This window comes from Prionailurus bengalensis, chromosome B4 (assembly GCF_016509475.1).
Source record: "Prionailurus bengalensis isolate Pbe53 chromosome B4, Fcat_Pben_1.1_paternal_pri, whole genome shotgun sequence".
NCBI lineage: Eukaryota > Metazoa > Chordata > Mammalia > Carnivora > Felidae > Prionailurus > Prionailurus bengalensis.
Genome location: NC_057358.1, coordinates 99965438 through 99989660, shown reverse-complemented (window position 1 = coordinate 99989660; position 24223 = coordinate 99965438). Strand labels below are relative to the sequence as shown.

The window sequence follows — 24223 nt, the reverse complement described above, 5'->3', positions numbered from 1 at the left end:
TATAATGTATGTTTTCTAGTGCCTGCCTGTTCTTTTATTCTGTGGCATTTTTCAGTCTTCTGCGAATAGCCATTCAGGTCATATACCCTAACTCTCATACATATCATAATTTACACTGTTTCTTACAAACCTGAACCTTTCCCTGTACAGGTCTGTGTGTCCAACTCCCTATTTGACATTTCAACTTGAATGTCTAACAGACACTTCAAACTTAACCTGTCCCAAACTTAGCACTTACATTTCTTTCTGTAAACTACTCCTTCTCACTGTCCTTTCCATCTCCGACAGTGACAGTTCCATCCTTCCAGGTGCTCAGACCCCAACATTTGACACCATTTTGATTCCTCCAGGGTTTTTGTTTTGTTTTGTTTTGTTTTTTAATTTCATACTTGCTCTGTTTGGAAATCTTGTTGACTTTCTTTTCAAAATGTATTCAGAACTCAGCTACTTCTTCTCACCCTCACTGCTACTTCCTTGGTCCAAGTCTCCTTCATCTCTCCCGTAGATTATTATGGTAACTCCTAACTGATTGTACCTTTGTTCCTCTAGTCTATTCTTAACATTACAGCTGGAACAATCCTGTTAAAATATATTCAAATTATGTCACTCCTTTTCTCAGAAATCCAGTGGCTCCCCATCTCATTCAGAAAAAAAGCCAAAGTCCTGACTGGGTCCTACACAATCTAGCACTCATTTACTTCTTTGACTTTATTTCCTGCTTCTCTCGTACTTCTAGTCCAGCGTCTCTGGCCTTTTTACTCTTCTCCAAGCCCTTCAGACTTGCTCTCATCCCAATCCTCCATTCTATACTTGTTCTTCTCTCTGCCTAGAATACTCTTCTCTTTTATGTCCTTATGCTGAACTCCCTCATTTTACTCAGTTCTGTAGTGAAGATTTCTTAGGCCACCCTATCTTCAATTATGACCCCCCCTTCCTTAATATTTTATGTGTCCTCATTTTCTGCTTTTTTCCTTAGCATTTTTACTATATAATATGTAACAAATTTTTAATTGTTACTATGTTGTTACTCATATCTTCCACTAGAACATAACTACCACAAAGGGCAAATTTTTGTCTTTTTTGTTCACTGTATCCTTTGGTGCCTAAAATGATTACTGTCTATATGATACCTATCATATCACAAGTATTTGAATGGATGGCTCAATAATAGGAATAGACTGTGTTTATTTTGATTATTCTCCAGTGTCTCAATATGAAAAAAAATTAGAATCCGATTTACATGACCCAAACATGCTTGAAGATATAATGTTGAAAGCATAATCTGAAACAAATATTCAGAAGTTGCTATATATGCTAGGGATTATTTTCTGGGAGCAAACAGGCAAGGAGTACAGCTACAAAGAAGTTGACATAATGCTGTTACTTAACAAAATTTGAGAATATGTACAATAAAAGTGAACTTAATCACTTACCCTAAATAGAAGACCAACTAAAAAACCTTCAAAAATGACTGGCCTTGTGAAATGAAATACTCCAAACTTTGCATATATGGTTAGAACCATTGCTTTCCTTTAAGAAATTTAGATTTACTGGTAAATTCAGGGAAATTAGTAATTATTCATATCAATAGAGAAAGATATTTTTAGAGGATGTCTATGAAATATTTGTCAAGCTTACCATGGTTATCTCTGTCAGTTTTCTAACTTCTTTCAGTTTTCCAATATCATAGTAGTTATTTATTGGTGCATAACAAATATTCCAAAATTTAAGTGGTATAAAACAATAAACATTTATTATTTTACAGTTTCTGTGGGTCAGGAATCTAAGAGCAGTTTACTAGGTGTCTCTAGCTCAAAAATCTCTTCTATGGCTGTGGTCAAGCTACTGGGGAGTGTGGCTGCTGCAGTCTCATCTGAAAGCTTGACTGGGTGTAAGGGAGGGAGGAAAGGTCAAGGCAGGAGATTCATTTACAAACTCACTGGTTGTTGACAGACATCATTCCTTCACCTCATGGGCTTCCTTGCAAGGCTGCCTGATGACTCAGCAGCTGGCTTTCCCCAGGGTGGTCTGTCTGAGAGAGAGTAACAGACTATAAACAAGATGGAGGTCATAGTCTTTTTACCGTCTAATCTTGAAAGTGACATCCATTCAATTCTGCCATATTCTATTCATTAGAAGTGACTCAGTAAGTCCAGAAACACTCAAAGAGAGGGGATTATGCACCAAGATATGGGGATCACTGGAGCCTTTGCAGAGATTGCCTACCACAAATACTTTAATCTTTTTCCACATGCTTGAGAGTTGTGGTAACATGGTCATCAGTAATAAGGATTTGAGCACAATTATTTTGTTGTCATTCCAGTTGTATTTTTTTAGTTTATCTGTGAAGCTGAAACCAGTCTATAGAAGAATAGGAAACTACAGAAAATGACTAGAGCAAATGCATTTAAAGGAATTAGAACATGGTTTAAAGCACTGTGAAATAACCATCACTTTAGGGAAGCAACAGGGCCAAGAGTTTTTTCCTAGGAGGCAGAGTGAACAACTGCTACCTTTCTTTTTGGTCACAGATAATTTTGCTTCATTCCCTTCAAATAAGAGCAAGCAATAATATAATCAGTGGGAATTTTTTATTTTTGTTGTTACTTTAGGTTTGATGTTACTGTACTTGGTATTTGAGCTGAAGTAAAGCTGAAGACTGTTTCTTTTATTTTTTTAAGTTTATATTTATTTTTGAAAGAGACAGAGACAGTGCATGAGCAGGGCAGAGAATGAGGGAGAAACCCAAGCAGGCTCCGCAACGTCAGCGCAGAGCCTGATGTGGGGCTCCATCTCACAAACTGCGAGATCATGACCTGAGCCAATTATCAAGAGTCAGACTGACTTAACTGACTGAACACCCAGGCACCCCAAAGCTGAAGACTCTGTTTCTGCCAAGGGAGACCAAAACACTTGTCCCTAAGCAACATTTTGTGTGTGTGTGTGTGTGTGTGTGTGTGTGTGTGTGTTTTCAATATATGAAATTTATTGTCAAATTGGTTTCCATACAACACCCAGTGCTCATCCCAAAAGGTGCCCTCCTCAATACCCATCACCCACCCTCCCCTCCCTCCCACCCCCCATCAACCCTTAGTTTGTTCTCAGTTTTTAACAGTCTCTTATGCCTAAGCAACATTTAGCATAATGTTGTATGTTAAGACAGTTTCCAGACAAAAGTCACCAGTCTTTCCCAGTTTCTTTTAGGTGATTGCATGTTATTCATTTAAGAATTGGGTCTTCTTCCTTCTTAAGAGTAGCTCCAGGTGCTTTACTTCATATTTAGTGGGTCCCAAGAAAATTTTGTCTGACAATAAAATTGTATCATTCTAATCAATATTCCTCTTCGGTTTTTTTCTTCTTCTTTTTTTGGTATTTGAGAAAAAATTTACTTTGTTGATGTCTTTGTAAAAGCTCTTTGCACAATGCTTGGCATATAATAAGCACTTAGTAAATGTTCCTTTCTTTTTATGTAAGAAACGGACTAAATTTCTATGTAGTGTTAAGTGCTCTCATGGCATGCAGAACTAATATTTAATAGTGCATGGGTGTTACAGATTTTTTAAACCACTTACATTTAAAGAATGAATAACTTTGGGCTGTCCTTTACATTTCTGAATAATTTTACCACTCCTAACCCATATCATGAGTTAAAATTTGAAAGTAATTTTTGACTTGAATAATTTTCAAAACAAAGTACTTGGTTGATTTCGGTTTTGCCTTTCCATCTTTATTTTCCAAAATTTAAACAAATATTTTATAATGCTTAAGCCAAGATCTTTTATGTGTGGCAGAGGAAATTCCTTGTGAATTATGATTATTAGGATTGATTTGCATGTGCTTTCTACTTATAAACTAATGCTTATTTTCCTTGTCCTTTTGTTTCACTGCTGCTTCAATCCTGATGCATTTTGCTTCTTCCTGGTTTGGATTATATTTGTTTGCTGCTCAATTACCCTGCATTAAAAGCTTCTTGGTGATAGCAAAGATGTCCTTGGGCCATCAAGTAAGTAGCCAAAGTTTGAATGGCATATTTGGAGACAGAATGTTTTGATGTGTACTTATAAAAGGCATACAGTATTTCTCTTATTAAGTCTTCTACTTTTCTTCCCAAGCACTGAAATGCAAAGAATATAAATGGTGATTCAGTGCCCATCTGTTGTCAGTGCCCATATGAGATTGATAATGTTTGTGTATTTGCTTCTTGATTGTCTAAAGATGGATTATATACTTAGCTAAATTATCTAATTCATAATTTTAGACCTCATCTTCAGGCATGGTGGGAGGGGTTAAAAAAAAAAAAAAAGACCTCTTCATAGTTTTCCTTTCTATAGTCATCATAAAGCATAGATCAGACTTCTTTGAGACTGGACATGATAAAAGAAATTCACTTTCATGTGAAAATGAGAAATATTGTTTTATTTTGTCACAGTCTTTTCATAATAGATAATTTGGTTATGAAACACATTTATTTTTACTCTGGGATTTTATAAGTGAAGCGTGTTTCATCTTAGTGATTTAAAAGATGTACCCATGAAATTTATGTCTGAAAAAAAATTTTTTTTGACCAGACACTGTGCTAGCTTTGGGGAATATATGATGAATAAAATATGCATCCTGCCTGTACCCTTACATTATAGTCTAGCAGGGGGGTTACACCTATGAATAGATAATTTTAGAGCATTGTGACAGGGGCAACTTTTTTTTTTTTTTAAATCATAGTATTACTGAGGTGAAAGAAACCTAAAATACCTTTTTTTTTTTCTAATATAATTTATTGTCAAGTTAGAGTGTATTGTTGACATAGAGTGTATACAGTGTGCTTTTGGCTTTGGGAGTAGATTCCCATGCTTAATCACTTACATACAACACCCAGTGCTCATCCCAACAAGTGCCCTCCTCAATGCCCATCACCATTTTCCCCTCTCCCTCCCTCAGTTTTTTCTTTGTATTTAAGAGTCTCTTATGGTTTGCCTCCCTCTCTGTTTGAAACTATTTTTTCCACTTCCCTTCAAGCATTAATTTTCTAGACAAAGAGCCTGAAGCTAAGAACTTACATGACTAAAAAGAGTTAGAAATGGGTACTATGCCACTGTGTCTTCAGCTAGATTCTTTTGAGTTCAAAAATCATAATGAAACCATCAGTTTGCTAAATTCAAATCTGACCAAATAATTAAAATATTACTGTCATAAATCAGACAAAAATTAAACTTTATTGAAGCGTAATGTAGAAATTATATTGATTTAGGAAGTTTTAGTATTTCTTCTTAAACCGTTATCTGACCACAGTAAGTCAGCTCAATGCTTTGGGGCTCATTTTTTTCCCATTGACTAAACAAGGTGAAATAGCAAGCTTTCTTCTAGTTGTAAAATTCTTTGGTATGGATTGGTTGCTATTTGTCTCTAATATTGATTATAGTATATATGTAATTTTTTTTCTAAAAAGAGATGATTTAAAGTAATATGCTAAAATTCCTTTTTAAAATTCTTAATTTTAACAATTCATAGTATTTTAAATATATTTTTTATTATACAACCAGCATTATTAGAATAGTAGAATTTTTTTTTTTTTTTGAGAGAGCACATGAGTGGGAGAGAGGGGCAGAGAGAGAGAGACAGAGAGAGAGAGAGAATCTTAAGCAGGCTCCACCCTCAGTCCAGAGCCCGACACAGAGCTTGATCCCACAAACCTGGGATCATAACCTGAGCCAAAACCAAGAGTTGGATGTTCAATCGACTGAGCCACCCAGGCACCCCTAGAATAGTAGAAATTTTAAAAGTTGAAAAAAGTATACAAATATGAAAACATTTTTATGTTTTCTTGTCAGCCTTGCTTGTGATACCTGGCAGATATTTTCAATGGATTTTTCAATTCCTTTAGTTACCTTATGTATTTAGATGTTGGCTCAGGTGAACTGATTGGCAATGATGAACTGACCAGTAGAATTACATTTTTTTAAAGATAATTTTTATTTATTCATTAATTCATTCACATAATGCACACGAGTTGGGGAGAGAGAGAATCTTAAGTGGGCTTCATGCTCAGTACAGAGCCTAACATGGGGCTCAATCCCACCACCCTGGGATTATGATCTGAACTGAAATCAAGAGATGGTTGCTTAACTGACTGAATCACTAGGTGCCCTACAGTTGCATTTTTAATACCAACTACAGTTATCCTATTTTAGGAATTGGATTTTATAATAGGTCTTTAATTTCTGCTTGGACTAGAGAAAATTTATTGTGTTTATACATTTTCTGGATGCACAAATGAAATATACAATATATATTAGAGGTGAGTTTATATTGTATTCTGCCAACTCTTAAAAAGCTGAGGATATATACTTACTTACTAGAGATCATGTATCTTTTAGAGTGAAAAGTAATTTCATTAATATTAGGATTTGTATTGAATGAAAAAGCTATAACGATATATACAAACATACTTAAATTCTTTAAGTATGTGAGAAAAGGTACATCATCTGTAAGGGGAATACTAGGATTTACATAGAAATTATTTATGACTTTAAAATAATTACTTAACTTGATTTTAGCTTCCTTAGATTAAGGACCAATACCAGGCTATGAAGCTTGGAAAATTCTTCAGATTTTATATTGATGTATTGAATTCAGAAAGTAAAGATAGTAGTTATAGAATCATATCCTCCTTAGAAGTTGCAGTTGAGGGGCGCCTGGGTGGCGCAGTCGGTTAAGCGTCCGACTTCAGCCAGGTCACGATCTCGCGGTCCGTGAGTTCGAGCCCCGCGTCAGGCTCTGGGCTGATGGCTCAGAGCCTGGAGCCTGTTTCCGATTCTTTGTCTCCCTCTCTCTCTGCCCCTCCCCCGTTCATGTTCTGTCTCTCTCTGTCCCAAAAATAAATTAAAAAAACGTTGGAAAAAAAAATTAAAAAAAAAAAAAGAAGTTGCCGTTGGTAAGTTAATTATATTACTATTAATTATTCCAGCGTGGTTAGTTTCTACAGTAGTTAAGATAGTAATGCAATATGAATAGCAAAATAGGTTACTTTATTTCTACTACAAAGTAGAACCAGGAGAGGGCACTGCTATGCTGTCTTTAGTAGATGAGGCAGTTGTAGTGTCAGAAACTGTATTGGAATCATGCAGTGATTCATTTATCAAAATCTGTCCAGTGATTTGGCAAATACTTATTGTCAGTTTTATGCCAAAGGGTACAAATCAAAACCGTGAGTTCCCTACTTGAGCTCACATTCAAATAGTCTAAGATTGTACAAATGATGTAGGACATCAAAATGATTTTTTCTATTCTGCAAATCCACTTGTCTGTATAGTTGTTAATACTTGTGAATGGGGCAAGAGAGAACAAGTAGGAAACAATTGTTTTTCTAAGTACTTTTATAAACCCTCCCACTTCAAGGTTCTCAAAATCATAAATAGTAATACCTCAACTGGTAAGGAGTTAGAGGTGAATACAACTAAATTTACAATTCTCAGACTATTTCCTTTTTTATATAGTGAAGTTACTTAAGATACAGATACCTATATCTTACTGATGGAATCCTGAAACATACTTTAATTCTATTAGTTGTTCTTCTCATAATGTATTTTAAATTAGCCTAAAAAGTATTGTCTGATACTACAAATGAATCTATGTAGCATATGTAGATTATAAAGCATAATCATCCAGTATGTGTTGAACCTAGTACTCAACTTAAGAACCTGAGTCTTAAAAATCCCTCATGTTCAACTATGTACTTCTTCTCTCGTCTATCCCTGTGCCTGCCCCCAAGAGGTGATGACTAGTTTCTATTTTTCATCATTCTTTGCTTTTTTAAAAAGTGTATTTTTTGTTATTTTTGGGTGTTTTTGTTTTTTTTTGTTTTGTTTTTTGTTTTTTGTTTGTTTGTGGTTGTTTTTGTTTGTTTTTTAGAGAGAGTACACGAGTGGGGGAGAGGGGCAGAGGGAGAGAGAGAGAGAGAAAAAAAAAGAATCTTAAGCAGGATCTACGCCCAGCCAAAGCTTGACACGGGGCTCTGTTCCACCACCCTGGGATCATGACCTGAGCCCAAAACAAGAGTCAGACTGCTCAACCGACTGAGATGCCAGGCACTTTTTTTTTTTTTTCAATATGTGAAATTTATTGCCAGATTGGTTTCCATACAACACCCAGTGCTCATCCCAAAAGGTGCCCTCCTCAATACCCATCACCCACCCTCCCCTCCCTCCCACCCCCCATCAACCCTTAGTTTGTTCTCAGTTTTTAAGAGTCTCTTATGCTTTGGCTCTCTCTCCCACTCTAACCTCTTTTTTTTCTTTTTTTTTTTTCCTTCCCCTCCCCCATGGGTTTCTGTTAAGTTTCTCAGGATCCACATAAGAGTGAGAACATATGGTATCTTTCTTTCTCTGTATGGCTTATTTCACTTAGCATCACACTCTCCAGTTCCATCCACGTTGCTACAAAGGGCCATATTTCATTCTTTCTCATTGCCACGTAGTACTCCATTGTGTATATAAACCACAATTTCTTTATCCATTCATCAGTTGATGGACATTTAGGCTCTTTCCATAATTTAGCTATTGTTGAGAGTGCTGCTATAAACATTGGGGTACAAGTGCCCCTATGCATCAGTACTCCTGTATCTCTTGTGTAAATTCCTACCAGCAGGCACTTATTTTTAAATTCCGTATATGTCACTAAGTTTTGCTGGTATTTAATTTTATGAGAGTGCTGTATGTCATTTTCTAGGATTTTTTTTTTTGTAGTTAATATTTTATGTTCCAGATTCAGCCATGTTTTGGGGTATAGATATAGATCATTCCTTTTCAGTGCTATATGCTATTCCATTAAATGCATATACCACAGTATGCAAAGCCATTTATTTTCATTTGGTGAATATTGAAATGGTTTTGATTTTTACTCTGAACATTCTTATTGTCTCTTGGTAAACACATATAAGAGTATTATTTCTAGGTATAAAGCTAAAAGTGGGATTGTTGGATCCCTATGGTATGCTGGTGTTCAGTTTTATAAGGTAGTTCTAAATTTCTTTTCCAAAGTGCTTAGATCAGTTTATTCTCAAGCAGCAGTGCTTAAATGTCTCATTGATTCTCATCCTTATCAGCGTTTAGTATTATCAGACTTACTAATTTTTGTCAGTTTTACTGAGTGTAAAATATTTATTTCATTGGGATCTTGATTTGTATTTTCCTGGTTACCAAGAGGATAAACATCTTTTTTGTATATTTATTGGCCATTTGCATTTTTTCTTCCATGAATTCACTGTTCAGGTCCCTGCCCCATTTTTCTTTTTCTTTAATTAAAAAAAAAATTTTATTGAGACACAATTGACATACAAATTTATGTTAGTTTCAGGTATGCAGTGATGATTCAGTATTTGTATATATTACAAAATGATCACCACAGTAAGTCTAATTAATATCCATCATCACACATAGTTACAGAATTTTTTTTATGATGAGGACTTTTCAAGATTTATTCTCTTAGCAACTTTCAAATATGCAGTATAGTATTATTAATCATCATTCTGTACATTGCATTAATATGACTTATTTGTCTATAATTGAAAGTTTGTTACCTTTGATTCCCTTCACCTATTTTTCCCACTCACTACCACCCTGCTTCTGGCACCACCAGTCTGTGTATCTATGAACTTGGATTTTCAACTTGGATAATACAGTATTTGACGTTCTCTTTCTGACTTACTTTACTCACCATAATGCCCTCAAGGTCCATCCATGTCATAAATGGCAAAAATTTCATTCTTTTTTTATGGCTGAGTATTCCATTCATTTGTCAATGGACACTTAGGTTGTTTCCATGTCTTGGCTGCTGTAAGTAATTCTATGGTGAACATAGGGGTGCATATATCTTTCCAGATTTGTGTTTTCATTTTCTTCAGGAAAATACACAGAACTGGAATTGCTGGATCCTATGGTTGTTTCTTTTAACTTTTTGAGGACTCTCCATACTGTTTTCCACAGTGGTGAATTGGCTACACCAAGTTACATTCCTACTGACTGTGCACAGGGAGTCATGTTTCTCCATATCCTTGCCAACGCTTGTTATTTCCTTTCTTTTTGATAATAGCCATTCTAACAGGTGTGAGGGGATAATAGCTCATTGTGGTTTTGATTTCCATTTCCCTGATGATTAGTGATGTTTAGCATCTTTCCATATACCTGTTGGCCATTTTGTCTTTGGAAAAGTGTTTATTCAGATCTTCTGCCCATTTTTAAGTCAAATTGCTTATTTTTTTGCTGTTGAGTTATATGAGCTCTTAGTGTATTTTGGACATGAACCCGTTATCAGATATATGACTTGTAAATATTTTCTCCCATTCAGGAGGTTGTCTTTTCCTTTTGTTGATGGTTTCCTTTGTGGTGCAGAAGCTCTTTAGTTTGATATGTAGTCCTACTTGTTTATTTTTGCTTTTGTTGCCTCTGCTTTTGGTGTCAGGTCCAGAAAACCATCACCAAGTCTGATGTTTACTGCTTGTGTTTTCTTTTTGGAGTTTTAGGGTTTTAGGTCTTATATTCAAGTCTTTGATTAATTTTGAGTTAATTTTTATATATGATGTAAGATAGTGGTTCAGTTTCTTTCTTTTGCATATGGATGTCCAGTTTTCCCAGCACCATTTATTGAAGAGACTGCCATTTTCTTGTAATTTCTTGACTTTTTTGTCCCAAATTAATATGACCATATATGCATAGGTGTACTTATGGGCCCTCTATTCAGTTTTATTAATTTACGTGTGTTCACCATGCTGTTTTGATTGTTGTAGCTCTGTTTTATAGTTTGAAACCAGGGAACATGATGCCTTCAGCTTTGTTCTTCTTTTTCAAGATTATTTTGGTTATTAAGAGTCTTCTGTGGTTTCACACAAATTTTAGAATTTTTTGTTCTAATTCTGTGAAAAATGCCATTGGAATTTTCATAGGGGCTGCATTGAATCTGTAGGTTGCTTTAGTGGTATGGACATTTTAACAGTATTAATTATTCCAATCCATGAGAATGGACTGTCTTTCCATTTATTTGTGTTTTCAGTTTCTTTTGTCACTGTCTTATAGTTTTCATTGTACATGTCTTTCACCTCTTGATTAAATGTATTCTTAGGTATTTTATTCTTCTTGATGTATCCCTACATTTCTCTACTGTGTTGTTGGTCTTTTTCTAATTGATTTACAGGCTTGTTATCTTTCTTAACATATTCTGGATACCAACCCTTTGTTAATGATATATGTTGCAAATATCCTGTTTTTCTTTCTAAGTTTTTATGGTACCTTTTGATTAAAATCTTAATTTTAATATAGTAGAATTTATCAGTTCTTTATTTTTGGTTAGTGCTTTGTTGTGTCTTTTTTTTTTTTTCCAACATTTATTTATTTTTGGGACAGAGAGAGACAGAGCATGAACGGGGGTGGGGCAGAGAGAGAGGGAGACACAGAATCGGAAATAGGCTCCAGGCTCTGAGCCATCAGCCCAGAGCCTGACGCGGGGCTCGAACTCACGGACCGCGAGATCGTGACCTGGCTGAAGTCGGACGCTTAACTGACTGCGCCACCCAGGCGCCCCTGTTGTGTCTTTTTAAAGGAATCATTCCCTATCCCAAGTTTATAAAGATATTTTTTTTATATTTTCTTCTAAAAGGTTTTAAGTTTTGCTTTTTACAGTGATGTCTTTTATTTTCCTAAGACTGTTCTTTGTGCATGGTATGAGGGTAGGGACCTGATTTTCCAATACTTAATTTTCCTAGTATTATTAATGGAGGTAGTCCCTACTTCTGTTGTATATCTAGGCTCAGCTTATGCATGGGTTTGATTATGAGATCTCTCTGTTTTGTTCTTTAGGTCAATTTGTCTCTTCCTACATCTATACCATACATCTTTAATTTTAATAGTAATTTTTAGGAATTAAGTGGATCTTGGATTTAGTAACCAAAGGAGCTGCCATTTACTTTATGATAATAAAGTTTGATAAAGGTATAAAATTTGTTGATTGGTTCATTCAGCAAGACTCTGTTGAACACCTTCATTATGTCAGAACCATACCAGGACTTGAGGATTTATGGAAATATAAGGCAGATAAAACTCCGTTCTCTTATGGAACTTAATGGTCTCCTGTAGAAGGCAGACAATAAACAAATGATATAATTTCAGATAGTGATAAGAGCAACAGTGAAAATCATGTATGATAAAATGATAGAGTATAATCGTGGCAGAGTGCACACTAACCAAAATAATAAAAGAATTGATAAATTTTATAGGCATGATGAAGAGCTTTGTTGAAGATAGGGCATTAGAGCACAGACAACACGTAGAGAGGGGTCAATAATGTGAACCTCTGCGGTAGGAGTTTTCCAGGTTGAGAGAACAAGAGATAGAAAGACCCAGACACTGGAGCAAAATGGCATGTTTTAAGGAATACCACGAAGGCCATTCTAGCTGGAGCCAAGTAGCCAAGTGACTAAGGAGAGTAGTAGAGAATGAGATTGTAAAGGTAAGCAGAGGCCAGACACTTTTCAGTTCATATGCCATGGGATTCAAGTATAATGGAAAGCATTGAGGATATTTCTGTGTAGCGCAGATCTGATTCATGATTTACAAAGATTATTCAGGTTTCTGTGTAGAGAATGAATTCTAAACAAGCAAAGAGCAAGACAGTAAGTCTGGACACTAGGTAAAAATCTGTTGCTGTGATCCAGTGGACAGGTAATGGTGGCTTAGAATAGGGTGATAGTTGTAGAAGTGGGAAGAAGTAAAAAGATTCAAGATAAATTCTGAGGGTAAACTATAAAGATCTCACAAATAAATCAGGTGTGAAGTGTTTAAGAAAGAGAAAAATAAAAGAATATATCTAAAGTTTTTGGCCTGAGACAGTGGTGGAGGAGAATAGTGAGTGGTAGGTTTGGAGGATAAACAGAATCAAGAATTATGCTCTGGATAAATTTGAGATGCCTATTAAAAAGTAGAGGCTAGTATAAGGCAGGCAATTGGACGTGTGAGTTTAGTTCAGGAAGAGATAAATTCAGGAGTCCTCAGTGTATAGATTCTTTTTTTTATGGACTTGATGGGAACATAGACTTTTTATATCTTTACTTGGATGTTAAGTGGAAGGTTTTTGTGTTTTGGGGTGTTTTTTGTTTGTTTGTTTGTTTTTTGTTTTTTAGTTTTTACATTGAAATGTACAGAGCTAAAATATAGATCTTGAAAACTTGAGCACAATAGAAAACAATTTAATTTAAAGGAGTTGATTTAAAATGTACAGTGATAAAAATGTGAACATGATGTTCTGGTTAAGTTACAAATTAAATCTGTAGTGAAGACAGAATCATTCTTTCTCAAGATAAAGCTCAGCTTTTGTAGGCAGAAAGCACAGAAATATAAAATGAATGGACATGGAGATGGCTAGGGCACTGTGGATTTCGTCACAATTTGCCCTATTCCTTCATTTGAGTATTTTTCTCTTTTCTGCCCTCTCTGCAAGTGGGCATTGCTCTTCTTCATTAGCAAATGGGTGAATAACGATTTGAAACACTATTTAAATTGATTATTGGGGTAGCAAGCTTTTAAGAGATTAGACTTTGGAACCAAATCCTCCTGAGTTAGACATCTTACCTCTGTTACTGAGTCTTAGGTAAAGCAGTCTCTGAATGAACCTCAAGTTTTCCTATTTCTAAAACAAGAATCATACCTATTTTTCATGAAAATTAGGAATTAGAGTAGAAATTCTAGTGAATATGAATATTTTATATTGCTACTAATTTGTATTTTTTCTGATTACTAATGAAGGTTGAGTATTTCATATGTTTAGTGACCGTTTGTATTTTTTTTAAAAAAAAAATTTTTTTAACGTTTGTTTATTTTTGAGAGGGACAGAGTGTGAGCGGGGGGGGGGGGGGGGGGGGGGGGCAGAGAGAGACAGACAGACAGAATCTGAAGCAGGCTCCAGGCTCTGAGCTGTCAGCACAGAGCCCAATGTGGGGCTCAAACTCCCGAACTGTGAAATCATGACCTGAGCTGAAGTCAGACTCTCAACTGACTGAGCCACCCAGGTGCCCCCATTTTTTTTTTTTTTTTTTTTTTAATGAAATGACTTTGTCTCTTGCTTATTGGTTTATTGGCAAATGTAAAGAGTTAATAGCACAATGAAAAGGCCATAGTAAACTTTGGAGTACCTTTCATTTTTAGTTGACTGTATTTTCATTTTTATAATGTCTAAATTTTGTGTAATTGGACCCATATGTAGCAATCAGTTCCTCTTGGATTGATGGCAAACTACAATTAAAAGAAAATAAAAGTTATGCAGATTTATTAAAGTACAGAGTTGGAAAACAAATATAACTATTGAGGCTATTTCAATCATAGTTCTATACCGTATTATTAACTGTGTAATTATGTAAATGTGTAACATCAGTACTAATTCTTTTTTTCTTCTTTCCTTGAGCTGTGGTAGCAAACAGTGACGAATCTCAACATCTGACACCAGGAAAGATGAGTCAGCGCCAAGGGAAAGAAGCTTATCCAACACCAACCAAAGATTTGTATCAGCCGTCTTTTAGTCCAGCAAGTCCTCATAGTCAGGGTAAGAAATTGTGCTTTTAATTTAGTTGTGGTTATAAGGGGAGAATGACATTTTAGGTCTATCATAATTTTTTCTTTGTAGCTATTTGGTTTTATGGGTTTTTTGTTTGCTTTGGTCATCTATTTTACTCTTGAAATGAGTTTATTTTCCTTTAGAGTCCTTTTAATTCCTCTTATATTCCCCAGTGTACTTGGTTAGTTACACTGTTCTAATTGAGTGATTCTCAAACTTTGTGGTCTCAAGACTCCTTTACACTGTTAAAAATTATTGAAGACCTCAAAGAACTTTTATGTGGATTAACCTATCGGTATTTATCGTAAAATAGAAGGAAGAAATTTTAAAAATGTTTATACTTAATAATTTAAATTTATAATAATAAGCCTTTTGCAGGTTAATATGAATAACATTTTTATTAAAAATAACTATGTTCCTCCTTCCTTTCCCTCAAAAAAAAGTATTGAGAAGAGTGGTATTCTTTTCCCTCATGGTCTTTCAGACTTGCCACTATTAACATTATGGGCTGGATAATTCTTGCGGGGGATGTCCTGTGCATTGTAGGGTATTTAGCAGCATCTTTGGCCTCTACCCACTAGATGACGATAGCATTTTCTCCAGTTGTATACAACCAGAAATAGCTGACACTTTGCCAAATGTCCCTTGAGGGACAAAATTGTCATTGGTTGAGAACTACTATTTACAATTTTTGCAAATCTCTTTAGTATCTAGTTTACAAACAGACACCCAGATTTTCATATCTGCTTCTGCAATCATGATGTAATGATTCGATTGAAGTATATGAACAAAATTTGGCCTCACACACATACATAGTCAGAAAAGGGAGGATTACATTAATAGCTTTATACATAAATGCAAATAGTCTTTGATACACACCAAAATTTGACAAGTGGTAGTTTCTTTTTTTTTTTAAGTTTATTAACAGAGTGTGCCATCCAGGCACCGCACAAGTGGTAGTTTCTTAAATATTGGTTGCAAAGTAGAATGTGAAACCGCATCAATAATCTTTTCATACTCTCTTAAGTTAAAGTCCATTCATCTCTCTTGAACTTTGAATGGTTCTTTACTCATGCATGATTTTTTTTAACATCAAGCATTAGTCATTTGGGAAATAGTTACTGAATTATGTAGATCTACTAAGTGTTGACACATTTTAAAATACAATACAAAGATGTACTTTATGCATACTTCTCATCTTGTCACACAGAAATGTTAAAACCATCAGGGTTTAAGATGAATAATTTTTAATGCTTCATCAACAACATCTGTAAGTGAAACTGGCCTTTTACTCTAAGTGCATGGCAGTGAAGAAATCAGTGACCCTACAACAGTTAGTCTCTTTGAGTTGATTTGTGCTAAGGTGTTAGCACTTTGAACATTGCTTTTGTGCCATCAGTGCAAATGTCAACACAATGAAAATCTATTATGGAACTAGTTTTAACCTTGCAGACTCTCTAAAAGAGTCTTGGGGACTCCTAAGGATTATGGATCTCACTTCCTAATTCATATTTGATAAATTTCATATCTTGAATTCTGCTTCTTAGCACAGTTTATTTAATCAGATGCTTTGAACTCTCTTGCGGTACTCTGGTAGCAATGGTGGAAAGATTTCTGCTTTTAAAACTAAGCACTTAAGTTTGGTGTTTTAAAGCTAATGTATACTTAGGTTATCAAATATTTTAAAAATTTAATTTGGAGTCTTAACTATCACGATGTTTCTATAATTATTCAGGTTTTGGTATTGTGACTATGAATTATTCTTTGAAAGTAGGCTTTAGTGACTTTTTTTTAAATGAATATTAATTGGTAAATAGTTACATGATCATTTTGTACTTTATTTCAGTGGGAAATGTTTAATAAATAATTATGATTATTTTAAATAAATTATTCTGTTTGAGTTGTAAGCTGATATTTCAGCTGTTGCTGTACTTAAGCATCTTAAGCTCATTTAGAAATTAGTGACCCATGTAAACCTCTAATTTTTGCATTTAAAGCAGCTCTAGTGTCAGTTATATCTTGATTTGCACCTGATTAATATTTATGGAGTGAATTACATACTGAATATACTTTTTATTAAAGTCAACCTATTGGCTTTGTGTAACACAAAATATCTTGGGTTTACCTACTGAAATTCCATATCAGAGTTTCCAGGTGTCAGATTTGTTTTGAAATAAGGTAGATTCATTAACTCTTGATTATGAGGAAGATAAACTGCTGGAGGGGATTAACAAATGTTCTGTAAACCTCTTTGATTTGTCTACAGTATCTCAAATACTCTTGCTTAGTATTATCAGCTTGTGAATGGAAAGACTTAAGAGTTCTAGAAACTTACAGTAATAATGACTAACTTTTAATGCTCTTCATGTCTCTAAGTGATTTTTTACGTGCATTAGCTCCTAGAATTCTTGCAAGAACCTTATGGTGTATAAATCATTTTCCCTGTTTCACAAGTGAGGAAACTGAGCACTTGGTAAGGGCAATTTATTTTTATTATTCAGATTTATAACCAAAAATTTCACTAGATAACTGCATTTATGTCCCTCCCATTCTCAAAAAGTCATCAGTTGACTATTGCCTAGAGCAGTGGCTCCTGAGTCTGGCTGTGTCTGAGAATCAATCACCTGGGAGCTTTGCTTAGATACAGATTTCTACTCCAGCCTTTCAGAAGCTCTGGGAGCTGTTTTTTCCTCTAGGGTGAGGCTCTGTATTTATAAAACTTTCCAGGTGTCTCTGATGTAGTAACATTTGGACAAACCGTCGAGAGCTTAAATTCCAGATTCCATAAATTGGTAATCAGGACTCTTAATTTGTCTGATTTTATTCTACCTTTCCAATTTCATTTTGTGTTTCCCCTCATCATGAACCCAGCAGGATGACTTTCTTTGCTATTCTCCCGCAAGACTGTGCTTTTATTTATCCTGGTATCCTCCACAATGGAATGGAATGAATGCCTTCTCCCTTCCCTTTACTTATCTAAACACTTCTCAAATCCCAGGGTGCCATTAGTAAAGAATGGCCTCAGAATAAGGATCCAATCAAGATCAGGCTTCTGTAAGATTCTGTGTTGAGAGTTCAGAAAGGCAGTGTCTCTTGGAGCCTTTCAAAAGGGCTTTAAAGAGTCTAAAAGGTGTACCTTTCAGAATATCTCAGCTAGCCAGAAGAGCTTCTAAGGCTTTTAAGTCTGCTGTCCTACAGCACCATGACATAGCCCAGAGTAGTGAACTGGCTATCTCAAAGAAATTTGTGGATGTGGCATCTGTTAAATTGAGTTAATTCTAATAAAATTCATAAGAAACTCACAATGTTTTTACAAGAATGGTGCTGATAGAAACACCACCAGCGTAGATGGAAAAGGATAGTTCAACTAAAAAGAGCCTTTGTGTGTGGGGAGAATCCCAATCTTGTGTGGGCATGAAGCAGGCTGAGAAAACTACACTGTTGCAATCATGGACCATTTCTTATGAAATGGGAAGACTGACTCAGGGGATGGGTCCAGGAGCCCAGAAGGCAGAGTCAAGAGCCCCAAAGGACTATTGTCAAAGAACATAACTGTGCTTTTTTGTTTGTTTTATTTAATTAATTAATTTTTCAGAGAGAGCGCATAAGTGGAGGAGGGGGCAGAAGGAGAGAGAGAATCCCAACCAGGCCCCACTCTCAGTGCATGATGGAGGGCTCGATCCAATGACCCTGGGATCATGACGTGAGCTGAAATTAAGAGTCAGATGCTCAACCGGTTGAGCCGCCCAGGCACCCCCATAACTGTTCTAATCAAACTGCTGATGACATGTGCCAAGCAGATTTCACAACAGCTGTGAGACTATTTATTGTGCCTTCTGTGTAACTCCTCATCCCCTTCATCTTTTGAACCCCAGTGTCCATTGTAGTCCTACCTCTGGCTTACTACAGTGGGGCAGAGAAGCTATCTTTTGAGGTGATGGGATTTTGGCTTCAGAGGAGGTACATCTGAGAAGCTACATGTGAGGAACTAAACCCAAGGAGTACCATTTGCAGTTGCACCTGATTTAAATAATTAGACCCAGCCTTATAGTCAGTGCTATAATAGAATGACATTTTGGCTTGGGGGAGACATTGAGTGTATTTTGGATGTAGAAGGAATGTGAATTAAGTGGACTGTGGTGTATTTCATTTTCAAAGATGACTGCAACAATATCTTTCATCTTACATGCCTTTTTTTTTATGCGTTCTTGCAACTTGCCCATCAAGAAATGGAGTTTATTCTTCCTTTACCCCTACCCTTTCAACGTGCAGTCTGGAAGCCCAAAATAGCTAGCCCCAGCTTGCTATAGTCATCCCAACTGAAGGTCCGTAAGAGTGACAAGCCATATTGGGTGTTCTGGCAGATACTGTGTGGATCAGAGACAAGCCACCACCAACCTCAACTTGCCTAATTGTAGCATTGTGAGCAAATAATTTAATGTTTTAAAGCACTAAGTTTTGTGTAGTTTAAGGTACAGCAATAGATAACTATAATAGTAGGCAACACAGTGATTAGAATTATATTCATAAATTGGGAAGAATATAGTACCAATGAGAAGATTCACTACTAGACTGTACTATCTAGGTAAGGTGAATACAGCCTGGATGGGAGTGACAGTTGTGGGAATAAAAAAAGGAAAATTTGTCCCGGATTAGTGAATGATTTGGGTGGAGGCGACAGTGGAAAGAGGGAAGGAAGAATCCGCAATGACTCCTACATATTTTGCTTGGGAAACTAGTTTAAAAGTTTACCAAGATAGGGAACTATGGAGGAAGACCCAAGTTTGGGGGAAAGATGCTGAAGATTCCAGTTTTGGACATGGTGAGTTTGAAGTGTGTTAGAGCTATCCACATGGCATGTTAAGGAGGAGATTGGCTTTATGAGTTCAGGGTTTAGTAGACACTTCTGCACCGGAAGTGTAGATTTGGAAGCCATCAGCATAGAGTAATTGAGATGGCTAAAACAACCATATGCATCAGTTTAGAGATTCCCAGACAGTATTGTGTTTTAAATGAAGTAAAATAGAATCAAAAGATCAAAGCTTGTGTGATCTGTGAAATTTTTATCTTCATATACTCATACGTGTACTTATGTAAAATATATTTCTCATTGTAAGTTGTAAAAAGTTTGGGAAGAATTGAAGCTTGAGAAAAGTAGTTGGAATACCATCCTAAAAAATGTCAACATTTAAGGATATGATGGAGAAAGTATTGGCAGAGGAGCTTTGTAAAGGAGTGTTGTATCCCAGAAGAATGAAACAGACGGTTTTATGAGGGAGGAAGAGTGACCTGTAGTTTTACGTGCAGCTCAGAAGTCAAGCCAGTTAAGAAAAATGATCCATTGACAAGATATCATTGCTAACATTTGTGAATTCAGTTTTGGGGACAGTGATGAAGGCAGAAGATGAGAGCAATAGGATGAGTAAGAAAGATAAGGAATTGAAGACAGTTGGCAAACTCTTTCAGGAATTGTGCCTTTGAAGGGGAGGAATGTGTATGGTAGCTAGAGAAAGACAATGGGGCAAAAAGAAGATTTAAGAGAGGCGATATTTGAGCATGTCCAAATGTTGACAGGACAAATCAGTAAAGAGAAATACATAATTAGTTGGGCAGGTCTCAGAGGAGGCAACCATGATGGGGTTCAGTGTGAAGGTGAGGTGTTGACAGGCCTAGGAACACAGCTGGAAAGTGGAAGAACCATGGTAGTGGGGTGCCAGATAGTGTTTGGGCCTCAGTTGAGGTTGATATTAACCTGCCTCAGTGTGAGATTGTCTTCTGTGAGGTTAGGCTTTACTAGGTATGTGCAATAAAAGTGGCAGAGTAGGCATGGGATGCTGGCAGGGGAGTGGAGGTTTAATGGATGAGTTTGGTTAATTGCTTCAGTGGAGGGGGTGGGATCTGTAGAAGGAAATGTCAGAATTAGTGGACAGCTCAGTGTGTAAGTAAGTGGCTTTGGGGGCTGAGGCAAACTCCACAGATGAATACTGAATTGATAGAATAATGGAGGGTTAATATAAATGGAAGAAAGGTATGGAGAGTAAATGGCATTGTCAGTAAGCTCCTCAGGAAAAAGATTGTCCTTTAAAAAAAAAAAATACTCATCTGTTCCTAGCATACATAGTAACTTGAACATGGTAAGTACTTTTGTGTTGAATAACTGAATGAATGCCTATATTGAGCACCTTTTATGTGTTAGTCCCTGCCCTTGTGAAGCTTTAGTCTCATTTTTTTTTTTTTACTGAATAGATGCAATTCTGGGGGCAATGTTCATGTACTTGAACCTGTTCTCTAACATGAATCTCATCTATGATATTGTTCCCATGTTTGCTAAAGAGAAAGTCCCACAAGAGAGTGGATGACAATGCATCAGGAAAAAAATGGCATTATATTGTTGCCATTTGCTGAACTCTTGCTATTAGCTACCATTTATTGAGCGCTTACCAAGTTTGGCTAATATGCTAAAAGTCTTATGTGCAAAATTCTATTTAACTGTTGAAACAACCTCATAAAACATAGAAGCAGTTACTCTGCTTCACAAATGAGAAAACTAAGGATCAGGGATGTTAAGACATTTGTTCAAATTCACAAAACTAGTAAATGTCAGAGGCAGTTTTCAATCTCAGGACTGTCATAGCCTATAGTCTTAATACTCCACTCTGCGGGAGTAAATTACAGGGTCAACTGTTTTCTTTTTGTTTTATACATGCTGTCATGTTAGAAGTTTGTTTTGCTGGTACTTCAGCATGGCAAAGAGTCTGATTGTTCCTGTTTTCTGGCTGAGTCTCCTTCATGCATATTGATTCATACCAATTTAATGTAGGTCATTATCCCTTAAAAACAGTTAAGTTGTTAGTTTTTTGTTGTTGTTTTTTTTTTTGTTTTGTTTTTTGTGGTGTGTTTCCTTCCATTGATTTAGGATTTTCTTTTCTTTTTTTTGAAGAAACTAGGGAGACTGATTCTTCTCACTAAAGCCCACACATATCAGGATAGTCTTTTATTTGTTATATGTTTAAATTATGGTAATGAGATTATTCCAGAACTTATTTACATGCCAGATTTTTACCTTAAGTATACCAGTTTCCTTAAAAAATAGTTTGAACTTTAGAATGATTACAGTCTCTTAAATAGGATGGTATTTGTTTTATGCTGACTTCTTTGACATATTTTATGTAATTCAGTTGTTTGTCAAGAAAGAGAAATATGTATATTTAGTAGGTTATTGTCTCCCCTTTCTTCTTCTACTTTTGAATAAGTACAGTGCCCAGGGAGCCTAGAGACTAAATTATAGCTCATCTCACATGTACTCTGTTCCCTCTGGAGAACATTTGCAATTGTTATCGAAGCTTAATGAGTTAACTGTAGTTCATCCTGTAGCTACCCTTTCATTCTTTGGTCATAAAAAGCGATTTTGCATACTTTTAGTTTTATAAAACCATCTTTCAGTTGTAGTGCTTTGTGAGAGAATATAAAATGTTGTTTTGTCAAAACTTAAAGGAGTAGGTTTCAAATTAATTTTTAAATGTTAAAAATTTTAAGACTTTTAACACTAAAATTTACCTATTTAATCAGTTATCTGCTTAACTAGTTTTAGCTAAAATAATTTAGACCATGCTTGGTTTATCTAGACTTGAATTAAAAGGTACATGATTTGAATTAAAGGTACAATGAGTTTCTGTTATCCTTTAATAAATTCTCTTAAACCTCAAAGTCCCTTCACCTTGAATGCCCTGGTAGCATTAAACATGATGTGATGGGTGTGTATCTACTACTTAATAGAAGACTTCAAAGTAAAGGGGGATTTTCTTTGCAGAGTTTACTAGTGCGAAGATGTTGTACCATATTCCCCAGGGTGACAGTTTTAGACATCGCTGGTATAAGTCTCAGGTGACACCTTCATTTAAGTGGTTTATAGACGAAAGGAGACCAAGAAGTCAGTTTGCTCCATGAATCGAAGCAGTTCCTCCTTCCTTGGTAAGCTATTCCTAGGATCAATTCTTAAACACTGATAAGACTCAAGACACGTAACAAATGTGTCTTGAATGTATGTGCTGTATTTCATGAAAATTGTTTTACCTGAAAGAGTACTTGAATTTATCCCCACCATCTTTATTTATTTTTTTTTTTCTCCTAAATGCTGTGCTTTGGTTAGTAGCCACAGGTCATTTTCATTACAAATAGTATATAAGTTAGAGGTTATGTTAATTTTCTTCTGAGTTGTTGAATCCTCACTGTTGGACTTTTGAAGTTATTTCTTAAGACAGAATTGTTTTCTGTTTGAAATTCCTTGTGTTCAGATAGTTGCTTCAGAGGTATGGAAGTTATTAAATAATTAAAAAATTAAAATATTTGGCAAATTAAAAAAATGAGAACGCAATATTTTTCTAAATCCCTCCTGTGAAATGTTGCTATATCTGTGTTTTTCAAATGTTCCTATGCTCCTGTAGATAAAACTGAAATACTTTGAAAACATTTATTGAAAATAATTTAGCTCTGTTTTAAGCATCTTTGCAAAGATGAGACGAGTCTGTCTTACCATTGCCAGGCCTTGTTGCTTCTTTAACAAAGCAGCAAGATTAACATTAAGAGTACTAAAGCACTGTTTTTCCTATAAATGTTCTCTGTGTTTGTGTATGCATGTGTGTATTTAATTAAAATACATGCGTATGTATATATTTATATTTACTTAAGGTATGTGTGTCGGGGGGGGCGCCTGGGTGGCTCAGTCGGGTAAGCACCCGACTTTGGCTCAGGTCATGATCTCGCGGCTCTTGAGTTTGAGTCCCATGTCGGGCTCTGTGCTGACAGCTCAGAGCCTGGAGCCTGCTTCGGATTCTGTCTCTCTCTCTCTCTCTCTCTCTCTCTCTCTCTCTGCCCCTCCCCTGCTCACACACTCACTCTCTCTCTCTCAAAAATAAATAAAAACTAGAAAAATATTTAGAAAGGTGTGTGTGTGTGTGTTTACTTAAGATAACATTAAAGAATTATAAGGTACTACTTGCACTAGTTTCTCAGTGCTTTTTCCGTTGGGATTTCCTCCCATTTGTTTCCAAAGTCTGAGAGGTTGAGATCACCTTCTTAGCAAGACTGGTAAAATAGCTTCACCTATAGAGTTGATAGCTACAATTTTCCTTTCCTAATTTGAGGCATGGAGAGGCACATTTCTGTATTATTATAGCAAGATGATATGAATTTAATTTACCAATGAATATTTGCATAATTTCTGAGAGAAAATAAACAGTTTCATAGAAGTTTTTCGGTTTTCATTTTGGTTGTGGTATGTTTGAACATACATAAGTTTTAAGAGTGAAGCAGTAAGGGGGGCCTGGGTGGCTCAGTCAGTTAAGCATCCAACTCTTGATTTCATCTCAGGTCATGATCTCATTGTTCCTGGGCTTGAACCTCACATCAGGTTCTATGCTGACAGTGTGGAGACTGGCTTGGAATTCTCTCACCCTCTCTGTCCCTCCCCTGCTCATTCATTCATTCATTCATTCATTCTTTCTTTCTCTCTCTCTCCTTTTCTCTCTCTCTCTCTCAAAATAAATACATGAACTTTAAAAAAGAAGAAAGAATGCAACAGTGAAAGTTTAGCAAACTCATATTTTCCAAGTGAAGGAAGGATGTTTGTGACAAA

The 24223-nt window shown here is 35.8% G+C and overlaps 1 protein-coding gene across 11 annotated transcripts in view; it reads left to right on the top strand.

Moving 5' to 3' along the window:
- OSBPL8 (oxysterol binding protein like 8) overlaps positions 1-24223 on the top strand; it is a 158384-nt gene that overhangs the window by 67229 nt on the left and 66932 nt on the right. For 4 of the 11 annotated variants that reach the window (XM_043561532.1, XM_043561534.1, XM_043561536.1 and 1 more), the window contains 2 exons: positions 3967-4003; positions 14440-14577. In XM_043561532.1, coding sequence (XP_043417467.1) covers positions 3967-4003; positions 14440-14577 — 175 coding nt within the window. The remainder of the gene's footprint in view (positions 1-3966; positions 4004-14439; positions 14578-24223) is intronic. The other 7 variants (XM_043561535.1, XM_043561537.1, XM_043561533.1 and 4 more) reach the window with 3 other exon arrangements.